Below are 15,846 nucleotides of genomic sequence, written 5' to 3'. Positions count from 1 at the left end.
GACAGCTCTGGTAGCAGCTGATTTTGGTGTCTTATTGCCGCCTTATTTTACAGAATGTAACACCCTGAATGGATTAGTGTCAGAGGTTTTTATCCGGTTCTTTGTGGAGACAGTTGGCCATTATTCCCTGTTCCTAACCCAGAATGAAAAAGGAGAGCGTGCCTTCCAAAGGGAGGCTTTCCGTAAATCTGTGGCCTCCAAGAGTATCCGCCGCTTCTTGGAAGTTTTCATGGAATCCCAAATGTTTGCTGGCTTCATCCAGGACAGAGAGCTGAGAAAATGCAGAGCAAAAGGTAAGGCTGGTTGCCCTTCCTGCAGCATCAACCTGTGTTGTGCGCAGGTGCTGTGATCGGCATCCCTCTCTACTGCCAGGGCTGAGCAAATTCTGGGGAGCTGACAAATCTGAAACACACAGTTTGCTTCTTGTGGCTTAGACTGTAGCTATGGTGGTGGTAATATAAAGGCTTTAACCAATAGAATAGTCACATCTGAACGCCCTAAATCACTCTGAGGAGAGACTGGGAGCCACCCAGCGAAGGGCACAGCCCCGGAGGCCGCCTGCCAGTGCCCGCGGGGAAGGCGTGAACGCGTCCCCTGAGGCGCCGCCCGCTGTATGCTCAACCGACGGCAGGGGCTGGCGCCAGCCCCCGCACGCAGCGCTTCCCCCTCCGCGCCCGGGACACTGCAGCGCCGCCTGCCGGAGCAGCGCGGGCACTGCCGGCAATGCAGGCCGGCCCGGATGGCAGCCCCACTCTCCCCGGTACGCAGAGCCGCCCCGGGCGGTAACGGGGTTTGCAGCCAGGGCCGCGTTAGTCCGGCCTTGCTGCGGCGGCGGGCCCGTCTCCCGGGCTGGCGCTGCTGAGCGGAGCCGCGCTCCTGGCGCCGTCCGTCCGGCGGTGATGCCGCTCGGTGGCCGGGAGCCGGCATGGCCCGCAGCGGCGGCGCGGAGGACCTAAGGGCGGGCGGCCTGGCCGCGCGAGAGCCGCCTTCCCCCGCTTGCTTGAATCTGTGACTCTCCACGTAATGCCTGGGGCTCGCGGCAGTCGTGATGCCACGCGGTACCGGCTCGCCCCTCACGGGCGGTAACGCCTTGCGGTGTTGCGGAGGTGAAGGGCTCTGTAAACAAAAAGCTGGAGGCGCGCAGCGGGTCCGGCCAGGCGCAGCTCACTTCAGCTTTGTTTCCTCCCTCTTCCACAGGCCTCTTCGAGCAAAGGGTAGAACAGTACTTGGAAGAGCTTCCAGACACGGAACAAAGCGGAGTAAACAAGTTTCTACGAGGCCTTGGTGAGGAAAAGCTTTAGAAGTATTTCTGAAATGGATTTTCATGTCTGTTTTTTTTTTGTAATTTGATAAAGCCCTACCTGAGGTGACAGGAAACATGAAAACAGCAACAGCATACTTAAAGCTGTCAAAATCAAATTTAACCGTGATCCTTGTTAACACTTTCATTTTTGCTTGGGGGCAGTGAAACCAAACCATGACCAAAGAGGTGGAGAAAAGGCACTTGACCACTCAGGTTTTGTTAGCTATCTGTCCCTGCTGGCGTTAAGTAGGCGAGTTACTCTACAGCAATTCCATGACACATTTAGACTCATTTGCTAAGTAAGTTTTGATTGCCCTCAGCTTCTCAGTATGTGTGGAGACTGATAGTGTGCTTTCTTTAGGAAACAAAATGAAGTTCCTGCACAAGAAGAACTAACTCCTTTCTGCTGAAATGCCAATCCAAAGACTGTATTTATGGCACTGCGTGAGGCACCTGCAGCGTTGCAGAGCTTGGTGCAGGAGGAGAGCAGGGTGAGGTGACTGCAGCCTTACGTGATGACCAGTGCTGTTAGTGTGCCCGATGATGGCTCCTATATCTATTTGGGTAGAATTTGTACATAATGTGCTGTAAGCTTTTGTAACTGATTTTGTAATGAGCAAGGAAAACTGTGGTAAATATTTGTATATTCCTGAGAATAACAGGTGCTTTTTGTTTCTTTAGTATGAACTGAGTTATGCTTGGTGCAAAAAATGAATAGCTGATTATGTGCAGCTGACTGTCTCAGCAGAACCACTGATTTCAAGGGATGTTTGTGAGAGCTACATTGATGCCTGAATAGTGCGAGGTGAATGAACTCGGGTACGTGGGAGAGGCTGTACGCACAGTGGCTGCTTTCATGTGGCAGAGTTGTCTGTTTGGGTGTCCCCATCCTCCTTTTTTTTCATTTTAAGTAATTTTAAAAGAAAAATAACAGAGTAACTTGATAATAAGGTACTTGGTTCACAATACAAAACTTCCACTTGGTTTGAACTATGGTCAGTAGACTACTTGTAATCCATTCTGCACTAAGACTGCTAAACCTAAGATCTCAGCTCTTTGACATGCAAGCTGCAACGAGTAGGTACAGTACGTCCTTTCCTAATGTATGTATGTATGGTTTCTAATAAACTCTGTAAATATACCTGTTTGTTTATATTCATTGCAAACCTCTGCAGTTCCCATGTTGAGTAGGTTACAAAACCAGTAACTTCCCTGTGATTTTTCATGAATTTGTAATTAAAATATGAAATGGTTATGAACCTGTCTTTTAGTAGGTCTGCTGTTTCATGATGTGTAGTTTGATTTTTCTTCGATGTTTTCCACTGGGCTGAGACAAGGCATTTTACATCCCTGTTCTGGTAATTGTACCCTAACAGAAGCATCTCTTAAAACTTTTTTATTTGAATGGTTTAGCAGCAAGTTACTTTTGTCACTGTATCACATATACCACTCAATTGTGGTATTTTCAGGTTGGTCTTATGCTACCTTGGTTAGGTGATCAAAGTAGAGTACGAGGAGCTGGAGGCAGACAGGCTTTTCCTTAATTTCCAATAAGCTGATCACCAACATTTCACAGGAGCCTGCTTTTCCTTTGCACTTACTGCAGCCCGCTCAGGTGGTGGTTCTGTTTCAGCAGAGGCCCTTCAGCCTGATGGGAATGCTGAGCTTGCCATGGCCACCTTCACAGCTGTGAATGCTGTCCGAGTACCGCATTCATGTTTGATCTGGTCACACAACTCAACTCCTGTGGAGATTGTGCAATGTTTCCCTTAGTCTGAAGAAAATACAAAATACTTGAATGTATTTGCAAGTCAAACAGCTAATGAAAACTAGCTAAAGTTCCCTTTTAAAACCCCAAGCACTACATTTCTTCATTTGCAGTGCAGTTTATTTAGTTACACTGGCTTTGAGGCTTGCGCAGTTCCTAACCTGACAGTGGTTCTGGTTTGCTATCAGCCTCATAGAACAAAATTGAGGGATTGTTCACTAAAAAGGTGAAGTCGTTTCCTTTTTCTCTTACTTCCCTCACACTTATGTACAAAAGCTTCTGAACTGTCTATGAAGAGCCTGCAAAAATATCAATGCTTTTGATTCAAGGGAAATGTAATCCAATGTTAATTTCCATTCCTTCCACTGTAAGATATGCTGTAAGTTCCAGAATGAATTCTAGATGTAGTTCTTCAGAGTGGAAGGAATAACTTCACGTGTATGGGTGGATTCTGGCCATTTTACAAACAACATCTGCTAGTAAATACATGGGGAAATACACAGTCTTCTGAAGAAAGTGATGGGTAAAGCATCATCTTTGGCTGAAGAAGTGCAGCAGTGAAGAGCTCCCACAAAGGCAAGGAAAAGCCATGGAATGCTGATGTACAAGAATATAAACCAGGCCTACTGTGATCCAGAGGTCTGTTTGAAAGGGTTAGATGAACCAAAACCATGAAGTGTGTTCCTTTGCCTTCTGAAAGTTAAAACCAGTGGTGTTCCCCAGGACGGCGCATTACTAGCGCACCACTGAACTGAGCAGGAAATCGTGATGAAGAACAGATCCAATGCCCTTTAAACAGTCTCACAGTACAAAGTACATAAGAAACAAGCTTTAGAATTAGTGCTTCTTCCCAGGAATTGTCACTCTAGTGTGGCAGGTAGTTAAGTACATAGTATTTTTTTTTTCCCCATTGTTACGGATGTTTAATAAAGTTACCAAGCTTGCAAATGTTCCCAAACTGTGCTTAAGACCCTACTTTCGCTATAGACCACAGAGGGCAGACAACACACGCTGTGGCTGTAGCACCAAGCGGTACCTGGCGCTGCCTGCCCGCTACCTTTGGCCACTCGCCGGGCCGCTCTTCAGAGCTGCGCCCATTCCGTAGGCAGCGCGGCGGCAGCCCCGGGGGACCGGCGAACTCTGCCGCCACGGGGCATAGCGGATGGCCGCGCTTCTAGGCTGCTCCGGCTTCAGAGACCGCCCCGCCGGGGCCACACGCCACGAACCCTCGTCCCCACCCCAAGCGCCTCAGCGAAGCCTCGCGAGAGCTCAGCTCCACTTCCGCTCTTGCGGCGCTGTTCCCCGTTCTCGCGAGCACCGCCCTCTCTCTTCTCTCTCTCTTCTCTCTCGCACGCCGGGAAAATGGTGCGTGCTGCCGGGGCAGGGCTGGGCCTGGCCGGGCTGGGGTCCCTCGCTCCCGCGGCGGGACGTGGTTAGGGAGCAGCGGGGGTGGAGGGAAGCGCCTCTCAGAGCCCGCGGTCTGCCCACGGTGCGGCGGGGGAGAGTGGGGCAGTGAGGCCGCGTGGGCCTTCCCGCGGCGGGGCCGGGCCGCCATGGCGCCTGGCTGCCGGGGGCCTGCGGCCTCGGAGCAGCGCTGGCCCCAAGGGCGGGCGGGCGGGTGGTGGTGCTGCCTCTTGATGCCTTTTTTGCTCACAGCTGGTCTCCCGCTTTCCCGCAGCCTTCCAGGCTAAGGAAGACCCGGAAGCTGAGGGGACATGTTAGCCACGGCCACGGCCGCGTTGGTGAGTGGGGAGGCTGCCGCCGGCGCTGAGGGGATGCTGGTGTGGTGCAGGGGTCCCGCACGCTGCCGGTACCAGTGAGCAGCACCGGTGGGTGCAGGGTATATGGGTGGTGCTCGCACCGTGGGGCATATGCCACCCTGATGGGCTGAGTAGAAATCACGCACGTTCTTTTAGGCTTCACTGGATTTATAACTTAATTTCAGTAGTGCTCAAGGGATAGGTGGTGGCTCTGTGACATCGGAAGTATATGAGGCAGGGCTGTGTCCCTTCTAAGGCCATTTCTGACGTTTGTTGTCACCCCACTTGTGCTAGCACTGGTGTTGTCTTGTACTCCTGTAAGCTAACCAGAGGAATGCTGTGGATGGTGGTTTTTTTTTCTTCTGTAGTGTTAGCTTTTAGTTGGCTTGTCTTCCTGAATGGAAATTAATTCAGAAGAGGGAATAGAGTAATTAGCTTGCATTGCAATGAAAAACATACTTTAATTTCAGGTATTATGTGTAATATTCTTAGTGTAACAAACTTAAATTTTTCTTCTTAGGCAAACATAGGAAACATCCAGGAGGACGTGGTAATGCTGGTGGTATGCACCACCACAGGATTAACTTTGACAAATAGTAAGCTAATGTTTTAAATAATACAGTAGTAAAATGTATGTTCCTGAAGTATAAACTAACTTTTTTGTGTGAATAAATTAAATTACCTGCAGTGTGTTTTTAGCTCTAACATGAAATGTGGGATTACAGCTACAGTCAACTCCTGTCCCCATTTACCCTCCTATCAAAATCTTTTTCACTTAAATCAAGCTTTAGGAGTTCAACCAGACTTGCATGTTACAGTGTGCATAACAATGCACACAAAAAATGTTGTGTAAATTCAAAATGTTGTGTTAAATCCAAACTGCATCCTGTTTAGTCTTATCGCCGAGACTAGAGTCACATCTGGACACTGCCTGTTGTCCTGGTGTGCTAGAGTACTCGGATAGTAACCACTAATCTATATTCACTGACTGTTTCTGTTCTTGACTCAGTCAGTCACCAGGTTAGTGACAGGGGCGCTGAAACCCCTCAGGCAGAGCTGCCCTCCCTGGGCAGTCTCCGGCTGCCTGGGAGATACAGGGCTGCAGCAGATTCACCAGTGAGGGGGATTGAGTTGTGAGTTCAAGGGAACAAACGTTTCTAGAGAGGATAATTTTTCCCTCGTTTCGATACTAATGATTATTACACTTAAATACTGCATGTTATTAACACAAATAGAAGTATAATGTGACATGTTAATTACTTTGGTAAGTAAGATGCTTGCTTCACTGTTACTTTGTAGTGCTGCCTGTTCAGGAGGAATTAAAAATGTCATCTGTTGAGCACTCTGTTTCTTTCACAGTCACCCTGGTTACTTTGGAAAAGTAGGCATGAGGCACTATCACTTGAAGAGAAACCAAAAGTTCTGTCCTACTGTCAATTTGGATAAACTATGGACGCTGGTCAGTGAACAGACAAGGCTCAATTATGCCAAAAATGAGGCTGGATTGGCCCCAGTCATTGATGTTGTGCGCTCGGTAAGTTTCTGCTCATATCCGTACCTGCAATTCCTGGTCAATTTGTGTGTATCCAAATAGGAGAGTGTTGAACTGCAGATAAATTACTGTGCTTGAATATTTGTGATCTTCTCTGGATGGTTATATTGGCATATAAGAAGTCCACAGGTATTTAATGCTGTTACGTTTTTGTTTTTTTTTGTAAGAACTTTTTCTCATAGTTGGGTGTGACTGTGGACAGGGACTGCCCTTTTTTGGAAGGTGGTGAAAAATTACTTGTTAAAAATGTCACTGAAAGCATGTATAAAAGCACTGCAGAGCTAGGATCATTTGCGTGAAGTCACTTCTCTAATATCGAGACTAGAGTCACATCTGAACATGTTTGATTGTCTTGGTGTGCTACAGCTCTCGGACATGAATGCCTGATCTCTATTCACTGGCTGTGATGTCTTGTGTCTCAGCCAGCCACCGAATCAGCAACACAAACTAGGCTGCCAAGTGGGTGTTTTCTGCATCCCAAATTAAAATACTTGTCTTGAACAATTATGCCTCTTCTAGCAAGCCCTCTTCAAGGGCTGTAGTATAAGTGGACCTTGTACCACAATTGTCCTTTTAATGCAAAGGACAGGAATAAAATGAGAGGATTACAGTGGTAGAGGACAGCTGTTGCTGTGAAAACATGGAAAAGCTTCAGCTGTGCGTTTAAGATGTGCAGAAGAGTCCTCTGCTCTCTCTGCAGTACCAGGATGTCCTACAGGTAAAGATCACCAACTGGAAGTCATTGGGTAGTGGATAGTCTTGGAAGTGCAGCCAACTGCTCTCTCCTTTGGAAAAGCAGTGAAAAGTTGGTCATTTCTATGTTTTTGTGTATGTGGAGTATGGGGAATTAAAATCCAGCTTCTAAGTTACAAGCAAGGTTCAGTTTACAGTTTCCACTATTTATCTGAACAAGTGCAACTCCACTAAGTCATGCAGGGTATTTTTCTTTCATTCATGCAATTTTTATATGAGGCAGAGCCTGAATGAGGTTACGTTGGTCACGGTTCTGGTTTTAACTTGTACATTCTAAAAGATAGGTCTGAATGTGGGAACCTGCAATCTGATTACAAGCATTTAATGGGGTTTTTAATCTTTCTAGGGCTACTACAAAGTCTTGGGCAAAGGGAAGCTGCCCAAGCAGCCTGTGATTGTAAAAGCAAAGTTCTTCAGTAGAAGAGCAGAGGAGAAGATCAAAGAAGTTGGTGGTGCCTGTGTGCTTGTTGCATAAAAGCCTTTGTTTTATTCAAATTTTTTGAATAAAGACAATGTGTAAAATGCACTGATGTACACAAGTTTCTGATTTTATTTTTTTCCCCCTGAATTGTCCAGTCACTGTTCACATCTAAGTCTTGTCTGCTTATTTCTGGGAGTTTTGATTAGTGGTTTGACTGCTTCTCACTGTCTTTTGGGATAGCTTGGCTACAGTGTCCAGCATTTGGTAGGAATACCTTATTGTTTTGTCCTTACAGAGTAGCAAAATAGATAGGTTCTTCCTGTATTCATGCAGCTCTTCCAGTTGGTGATGCTCTTTACAGCTGTCTCTGAACTTGTCATGAAAATTCATGACTCTGAAATGTCATGTTCTATTGATGGGCATTTTTGTACGCTGAAATGACATCCAGATGAAATCTGGGGGGATACTGACATGTTCTTTGGGAATGTAATGGCAAGAATGCAGAGGAAGAAATGCAATGGAACAGTACAAAATAGGTAGTAGTGAACCAAAAATTGATGTGTGAAAGACTTTAGTTGCTATCGATAAGCTTTGTGATACATAGGCTGCTTTTTGGGCTAGTGAAACAATCCTAGTCCCATTTCCACTGAGGTAGGGTATAAGAGGGCAGGAAGGGGAAATACCTGGGAGCAGTGTGGGAAGAGTTGAAACAGGTTGAAGAAACTAGCCTTTTTTTTACTGTGTTATTGCCAGGCTTATGTCGTGAGTAATACCAGCCTTGGAGCAGAGCAGCGCTGGGCTTCCAACAGACACTGATTGACATTGGGTTTTTTTATCAGTGTTATGCATAGAAGTATTTTGGGTTTGGTTCAACAATGTGGTTAAATTTTATTTTGTTCTTTCATGGTGATGTTAATGAAATGTCTTTCTAAATTACAACTTGTGTTTGTCACCCCAGTGCTTCAGCTGCTGCTAAATGGATGATGGCTGTCTAGCTTCTGGTATTAGTCAACATACAAAATACAGACTATTTTAATCCATGTGTTTTTTAGAAACTGCTGGCGGTTGTTGAGTACCAGCTGAGGTATTTGCACCATGTGCTCATCAAAACATGAGGCTCATAGTCACTCACGGTGTAAGTTGCCTCTTGGTTGACAGATTGCAGGAACAGTGTTACACTCTTAGCTAGACCACTGCTTGTGAACATGTCTGATTTCTTTGAGATTAGGCTGACTTCTTCCATGATAGGGTGAAATTGTGTTTGCACAATTCTGAATGTCGCTAATTCATAGCAATTGTAGCAGGAGGGTGCTGTCCATTTGGTCACTGAGGCATACTAGCTGGATGGATTGCTTTAGGCTAAAAGCTTTTAAAGCTTCTTGTCAGTGTTTCTGGCCTGACAGATGGCAATTCCAAGCTGGTGTGCTTTTGAGGATTCGTAACAGCAATAATGTACTGGAACTGTTGCTTAATGACTGAAATAATACAGTAAGTGTTCATTAACTTGCAGTCAATACCCCCCTCAAGTAGGGTACACAACTCCTGTAGTTACCATGTGTGGGACAGAAACAGTGCCAGCTAGCTTCAGCCTTACAGCTAATAGAAAGCAACAGCACAGCTCCAGAACTGCACTATGTGAATTTCTGATGTATTTGTCTGAAAAAGACTCCATAAAGTATTGTTTGTTTAGTTATAACGTCAATATAGGAATTCAGTTGCAAATGCAAGGCTTGACCCTGCAAGTCAAAGCCTGAATCTTTAGTGCTAAAGATGAAGCAATTTCTTAAAGCTAGTGAGCTAGCTCTTGTTTTAAGTGCTAGAGACCAAAAACATACAGACACCTTTTTATTGACTGACTTATAGAAGTCTTGAATTGTTGCTGATGGTTGCAAATTGCCCCTCTAGTATGTGTGATTTGATTATAGTTAATGAAGTAACAGTGTTGGGCACTAGTCAAATTTAGAGGGCTTTTTCAGTAAAGCTGACGTGTTACTTTGAGAAAGCAGTTCATCTTAGCCAGTGATACTGCCAGTTGTGAAGAACTGTAACTTAAATGGCCAGTTTGCAAAATACCGAGGTAAGAGTACGTGAACTTTATCTCATTGGCTGCTGGGACCACTGTTTCCCAATACATGCCATTTATCTATTGCCAAAGCTAAACTGTTTCTATCCTCACAGGTAAATTGCATGTTACTGCGAAATAAGGAATGCCGTTACTCCCTGATGTCAATAACCTAATGCTGACCAGGTCATAAAGACAGTGAAAGGCACTTTTTATGCTGAAGTACTTTGTGCCCACATGGCAGCAGACAAGTGACAGACACCGCTCTCAGTTCTTTAGTATTTAATATCTTAAGTAATGCTTCCATATTTTGTAGTCTTGAGTACAAAAAGTAGCGTGAGAAGTGTGCAGGCGCCACTGGCTAGGGTCTGCTCTGCCGAAGGCCAGCCTGGGTATAGTGTGAGCTTTTGGGGTTTTAGCATAGCAGAGCCTCATTTGTGACATACTGTTATGTATGTCCTGAACCCAGGACACGTACCCGCGCTGAGGCCGGGACAGGCCGCCGGAAGTAACCGCCCGAAGGCGTAAATCGGACGTTGGGTTTGGGACGGAGTTTTTATCAGTTGCGTTTCACGCCGCCATTTTCCGGGCTGACTCCTGGCGGCGGTGCTGCCGCCGCTCCTGCGCTCGATCCAGCGGCCGGCAGCGCCGAGGCTCCCCGCAGGCAGGCCGGGGCGGCGCCGTGCCGTGCAGATGGGGGGGTGCTGGCCAAGGCCGCCCCGCTGAGCGCTCGGGGGAGCGGCGCCGGCCCGGCCGCCCCTCGCCATGGCAACGGCGTCCCGCGCTCCGAGGAGGCTGCTTCCGCCGGCGCGGCCCGGCCAGCGGGTGCTGCCGCTGTCACTCATGGCCGCTGGCCGCGCGGGGGCGCCCGCTGCCGGGGCGAGGCCTGCGGGAGCGGCCCCTTCGGGCCCGCGCCGCCGGGGTGTAAGAGGAGCCGAGCTGCGCGGCTCCTGTGAGAGCTGATGGGTTGGTCGGGACGGTTGTCCGCGGTGTCCGAATAAATGATTTTTCTATGTAAAAAAACCCAAAACCAAGGGAAGCGAGGAAGCTAAGTGAAGACCAACTCACTTCTTAAATGTAAAATCTCTCCCTTTCTATTTATGTCCTTCACTCCCCCCCCCCCCCTTTTTTTTTTTATTTAACATCATTCTGTGGTGGATGAGGATATTTTTTTTCAACGTGTCCTAATTCTTGGCTGCTAATGAAGCAGTTACAGACAAAACTGGTGACGTTCATGTTACGGCATTTTAAATGCTGTAACGAGCCTCGTGTGGCAACATCCACATTTAATGGCAGAAGATTTAAAAATCAAAAAGCTGATCAAATCTGAGAAAAAGAAACAGGGAATTGAGAGGCAATTTCAATTGAACGGCAACAGAGAGAACCGAAAGAGGGAATTGCATAGAGTTTATCCCTAAAATACAAAAATTATGGAGTACTGAGAGGGTATCATTGCAAACTTCTGTATGAAACAACCTGGGCAACCTGGTCTCATGGAAGGTGCCCCTGCCTGTGGCAGGGGGTTGGAACTGGGTGATGTTTAAGGCCTCTTCCAACCCAAACCGTTCTGTGTTTATATGAAATGTATCAACACTTTACTGAATTCCAGGTCCTGTGATCCTGGATGCTTCCCTTTGATCAGTGTCAGGGTGGCTGTTGCCCTCCTGCTGCCTCCCCAGCTCTCCCGGTCTTCATCCACTTCTGTCCTGCATCCTGCGTCATTACCCTCACCACGCTTGTCCGAAATGCAATTAGGTGTTTTCTTTGTAATGACGGCTGTTGCACTAGGTGTTTCCCATCAGTGTAGCCAAGTCACTGGTAATGTACCTGCCTTACTGCTGATTTGTATACCTGTCTCTGTGGGGAAATGCAAACACTTTCTGTCCACCTCATCCTTCCCCTTCCTACCAAAAACCTTCACATGTTATGCAAAAAGCCTAAATTAAAATGTATGGCAATCCGCTTCTGCTCATTCAGTCACAGGTTTGGCCTGTATGGTGATAAAGCATTTCCCAGTATCGGGCTTTGTTTGCACTGATTCTCTGTGCACGGGTGCTTTGGCCCTGGGCTGTGGTTTCTCTGTGTAAACAGTGTGGTTGTCGAAGACCTCAATTTCCTACTGCAGAAATTACATGTTTTTGTAGGTGCTGGTTTGTCTTCTTAGCAACAGGAGTTGCAAGAAACAATAGAGATGGAGCCAGCTGAGAAGCTGTGCTGCTCAAGTGACATTTGCCCCTGAAAGAAGGTTGATGAAGATGCACTGTCAAAAGTGACCTGGTATAATAATCGCTGATATGATGTTTATTGGTTAAAGCACAGGTACAATTACCACAGCAAATTCCTGAGGGAACTCTAGTTTTGAAGTTGCAATTGTTAAGTTTTAGCGATAGGTTTGGATTTGTCTGAGTGAATTCAGTAAAGTTGATGGATATCCACCTATTTTCATTTGTTCCTAGGCTGGGTCTGGGGTATGAAATACAATGCAGACTTTATCATATGGTCCATTTTCTCTAAAATATTTTAAATGGCAGTGACTTCAGGATGCAACACTTAGAAAAAAAATCCTTGTGAATTTCTGAGACATTCATCATTTTGTTGGCATTATAATAAAAAAATAAAATAATAATAATAAAAAGAAAAGAGGCTGCTTACTAGTCATTTCCACTGGAATCTGCCCGGAGACAGAATCCTGCAAGAGAATACACAGCCTTAACGTGACAGCTGCTGCTCTTCTGTGCTGGTGCGGGGGAAATCTGAAGATCGTAGCTACAAGTTGTGTACTGCTGTTAGCAACGCTACCATGCCAAAGCAATCCCCAACTGCATGAGGATCCGGCCCCAGGAGTTTCAGGAAGTGTGATTCCAGGGGAGATGATGCTGTATTTACTTTTTCTCTTCTTATGCAACTTGCAAAAGTTTCCCTTTGCAGGCTGTAATCTGCTCAACATCTCTCAAAGTCTCAGAATCGAGGATAAAACATGAACTGCAAAACTCTCTGTTTACCTTGGGGAGCTTAGGTTGGCAGGAGGAACACTGTTCAGCTTGTGGGAACCTCAGGTTTGGTTTATAATTTGATCTGTGGTCATCCTGGCAGTCAAAGTGTGATTACTGCAAAGTGCATTCTCCTCAATTTCTATAAAGAAGATCGGCAGAAGATGCTCAGTTATGAAAGAGCTTTCTAGCACGCATTGCTGAAATGATAGACATATCAGTTAGGCTTATTTTTTGCTTTACCTGAAAACTATAACATACTGAGGTGAAATTGTAAAAGCAGTCAGAGAACATAATAATTTTTAATGCATGGTTTCAGTACTTCTAGCAGGAAATGTACAGCATGTGACAATTCAGGCTGGTAACAGCCTTGTAAGCAGATCAATAGAACAGATTACTTCAGTTTTTACAAAAGTTGCAAGTACTATAGATAGATAGTGGGATTATGGTTTGTAAATCTTAAACCACACTTTCCTGCACAACAATCTGCAAAAATACTCTTTCTTTGTAAAGCAGGTATGTGGTTTTCATCTGCAAGGAACTTCCTCTTTCTTCATGAGGACTAAATAAATGTAGTTTTTGAGAACATGCATCCTGCTGTTGCCTTCTAGTTTGTGCTTGAGTGATCAAGTGTTTTGTTAAGTGAAGGGGTTGTCAAGGGCCGTTTTGTGACTCTTCATGTTTTTGATGTCAAACCTCAGCCAGCAGAAATGGAGACCATGGATCTGTTGAGGAATTGTTTGGTGTGCAAATGGGACCTGCAGAGTAGAGACCCCAGGATGCTACCTTGCCTTCATTCCTTCTGTAAGGTCTGTCTTCCGGATTTGATTCAAGGCTATAGCTGTATTCCCACTGACTATGAAGTCTGGTATGAAGGTAATATTTAAGAATCTCTGGCTTGTGCTTATTGTATTACGGTATTATAAAACCAGATGAATTGAGAAGTGCTTTTTGTAGCCCATTCCTTTGCAGCACTACTTTGAAAGAATAAACTGGGAAACTCAAGATTTGTACAAGCAGAGGGTGGGTTTAGAACAAGCTTCCTTCATTGTGTTTTTCATCCAACAGCAGCAATGTTCTGAAGAGAAGTGACACAAGCAACATTCAATATTTTCCAGAATAGACTAAGTTTCAGTTACTAAGTGTGACATTATGAATATTTGTATTGCTTTAGCTTAATAAATTCTACAAGGTAGTTTCTAGGCTACATCTTTATCCATTTTTTTTTTTGACATGTTGGACCTTTCTATGGTACCAGTTTTGGTGATGGTTTTATTCTTCCTTTTCTCCCCCTTCAGCACTCCCCCAACACCAACACAAAAGCATCCATTTCTTTCTTCCTAACAGAGGTCATAATAATTTTTATTAGAATACGTGTACTGTGGTGCATAGGAACTCTTCCTTTTATCTCATTGTCAGTGTGGTTTCTCTCTATCTGAACCCTTCTGACTGTAGGGTATACTGTTACTCACCCTAGCCGAGTAAACTAGTGAGGACAAAAAGCATTTTGTTGCTGTGGCTTTTGAAGTTATTTGTACAGTTTTTGGTAGTGATGTTAAGAGAAAATATGTAACTTTCTTTTGGAATAAAACAGGACTTAGATGACAGCATACAGTAATGTTAACTGAATGAGTCTTAATTGCCATGGGGAAGCATTCCAGGCTCGTTACTAATTCATAAGAAGAGCAAAGGCATGTAGATTACTTGTATTTTCACAGGCTTTGAACTTTAGATGAATAAGAGGTATCATTTATTATCTGTTCCATGGCAGATTTTAGAAACATGTAGGAAGAGAAGATACCTTCCCTGAGGTGATGGTAATCTGAATTGATGAGGTAACATAAGCCAGGCAAGCTCAGGTTTGAGAACAAATGGAAAAAGTGTTAAGAGATCACTGTTGAAAGGCTGGCAAAACACAAAAGATAAAGGAAAAAGGAATAACTTAATAACAAAGGAGAAAGGCTATTCATGCTTAGGGTACAGAAAGAAAAAGGTATAGAAGTAGGAGACAAAGAGAGCTATGTCATTTCAAGTGAATGTCCCCTTAAAAATTTTAAGAGTGGGTTTAAAATCTGGGGGACCTACTTTATAATAAGATACTGTTGAGAACAACCCCTCCATTACTTTTTATGTATCCTCATTTAACACCTAAACCATTCCTCTCTCCTCCTTGTTTCTGTTTGCCAAGTGGAAAAGTGAATTTATACCATTTGGTGATCTTGGATGAAGTGCAGCTAGAGGTTCTCATGAGTTGTTAAATTTAGATATTTCAACATTGGATACTTCTTCAAGCTCCTGAGTGGATCAGGAGTTATTTGTCTATAGCAAATTAGAACAAATACTAGGCTATTTCTGTATTCTTGAAGTGTATGTTTACTTCCTGATTCTCTTGTAGATAGGGGACTTCTGTGGGAAAGAGCAAGAGTAAAGAAAAGAAGTAAAGAATGGTGGTGACCCAGTAAATGAAGCGAGACACCAGGTGCATAAACTCAGTTAATATATGATCAAGAAGAGGAGGAAACCCAAAACATCTGTGTCTCTTAAAGTCAGTGAGGGAAACTGCAACCACTGCAGGTCAGCCAGGATAAATCTGTGAAATGTTGTGATGGTAGGCTGCTAAATGCTTCTGGACTTGCTGCTGGACTTATCTGCATTGATTGCTGAGTTATAGGCAGTACAGCACTAACTCAGTTTTCAGTGTTACCTTTAAGTATGATCACATGTAAGTGTCAATGATAAACTCTAAAGTGCTGTATGATTTTAGCTGGGTAGACATGAAATATTGCCTTTAAGAAAAATGTGTTCCGTACTCAATATGAATTCTTTAAGCAAAATGCAAGAATGAAAAAAAGTGAATATATTTTCAAGTGAAGTCAGTCTGACATTTGCTGCAAAAGCATACTTGAATTTGTGGAGTTTGGTATGATTTACTATAAATAGTACTGTACTAACCTAAAGCTCTTTTCTGGTTTACTGTTCTTGTATTAAGATTGCTGAGAAAATGGAGGCAAACGATCATGATATTACATGGGGTTGATATTAGAAACTTACGTTTATACCTGTATGTGTTTAAGATGGCTCATGAATCATCTGAGAAAGCTGAGGTCTTATGGAAAAGCTGCATACACTTCAGAATTTATTCAAAGGTGTGAGAACTGAGAGTTTGGAAGTTGTATGACTGGAAAAAGAGTATCTTTGTGAGTTTAGCTCCTATATGACTTTAAGATTCTCAGTCTT

The 15,846-nt window shown here is 44.6% G+C and overlaps 3 protein-coding genes and 2 non-coding genes across 12 annotated transcripts in view; all 5 read left to right on the top strand.

The window, feature by feature from the left end:
- The window catches only part of DENND2B (DENN domain containing 2B), a 183,872-nt gene extending 181,299 nt beyond the window's left edge, over positions 1 to 2,573 (top strand). For all 7 annotated transcript variants that reach the window (XM_065682980.1, XM_065682977.1, XM_065682981.1 and 4 more), the window contains 3 exons: positions 54 to 293; positions 1,198 to 1,284; positions 1,665 to 2,573. In XM_065682980.1, the coding sequence (XP_065539052.1) occupies positions 54 to 293; positions 1,198 to 1,284; positions 1,665 to 1,699 (362 nt within the window). In that variant the 3' untranslated portion in view covers positions 1,700 to 2,573. The remainder of the gene's footprint in view (positions 1 to 53; positions 294 to 1,197; positions 1,285 to 1,664) is intronic.
- A 1,550-nt stretch (positions 2,574 to 4,123) lies between these two features.
- RPL27A (ribosomal protein L27a) lies at positions 4,124 to 7,662 on the top strand. Its single transcript, XM_065682985.1, has 5 exons — positions 4,124 to 4,436; positions 4,750 to 4,813; positions 5,352 to 5,427; positions 6,191 to 6,365; positions 7,483 to 7,662. The coding sequence occupies exons 1-5, from the start codon at positions 4,434 to 4,436 to the stop codon at positions 7,609 to 7,611; spliced, it is 447 nt and encodes a 148-aa protein (XP_065539057.1). The 5' UTR covers positions 4,124 to 4,433; the 3' UTR covers positions 7,612 to 7,662.
- LOC136018023 (small nucleolar RNA SNORA3/SNORA45 family) lies at positions 5,733 to 5,864 on the top strand. Its single transcript, XR_010614187.1, has one exon. It is a non-coding gene; the product is annotated as a small nucleolar RNA SNORA3/SNORA45 family (small nucleolar RNA).
- On the top strand, positions 6,698 to 6,829 carry LOC136018024 (small nucleolar RNA SNORA3/SNORA45 family). The gene has a single exon (XR_010614188.1). It is a non-coding gene; the product is annotated as a small nucleolar RNA SNORA3/SNORA45 family (small nucleolar RNA).
- Positions 7,663 to 15,193: 7,531 nt separating the features above from the next.
- Positions 15,194 to 15,846, top strand: part of TRIM66 (tripartite motif containing 66) — a 51,743-nt gene continuing 51,090 nt past the window's right edge. For both annotated transcript variants that reach the window (XM_065682975.1, XM_065682973.1), the window contains exon 1: positions 15,194 to 15,331. In XM_065682975.1, the coding sequence (XP_065539047.1) occupies positions 15,322 to 15,331 (10 nt within the window). In that variant the 5' untranslated portion in view covers positions 15,194 to 15,321. The remainder of the gene's footprint in view (positions 15,332 to 15,846) is intronic.

The sequence above is a fragment of the Lathamus discolor genome, chromosome 6, assembly GCF_037157495.1.
Source record: "Lathamus discolor isolate bLatDis1 chromosome 6, bLatDis1.hap1, whole genome shotgun sequence".
Taxonomy (NCBI): domain Eukaryota; kingdom Metazoa; phylum Chordata; class Aves; order Psittaciformes; family Psittacidae; genus Lathamus; species Lathamus discolor.
Note: the sequence above shows the minus strand (reverse complement) of the source record. Positions and strands in the feature narration are given on the sequence as shown.

What these genes read in the sequence shown, in the direction of transcription:
- RPL27A (XM_065682985.1), top strand. An exon ending in CCACGGCCACGGCCGCGTTG is followed by an intron (nt 4,814 to 5,351) that starts GTGAGTGGGGAG and finishes TTTTCTTCTTAG; the next exon opens with GCAAACATAGGAAACATCCA. An exon ending in TCATTGATGTTGTGCGCTCG is followed by an intron (nt 6,366 to 7,482) that starts GTAAGTTTCTGC and finishes TAATCTTTCTAG; the next exon opens with GGCTACTACAAAGTCTTGGG.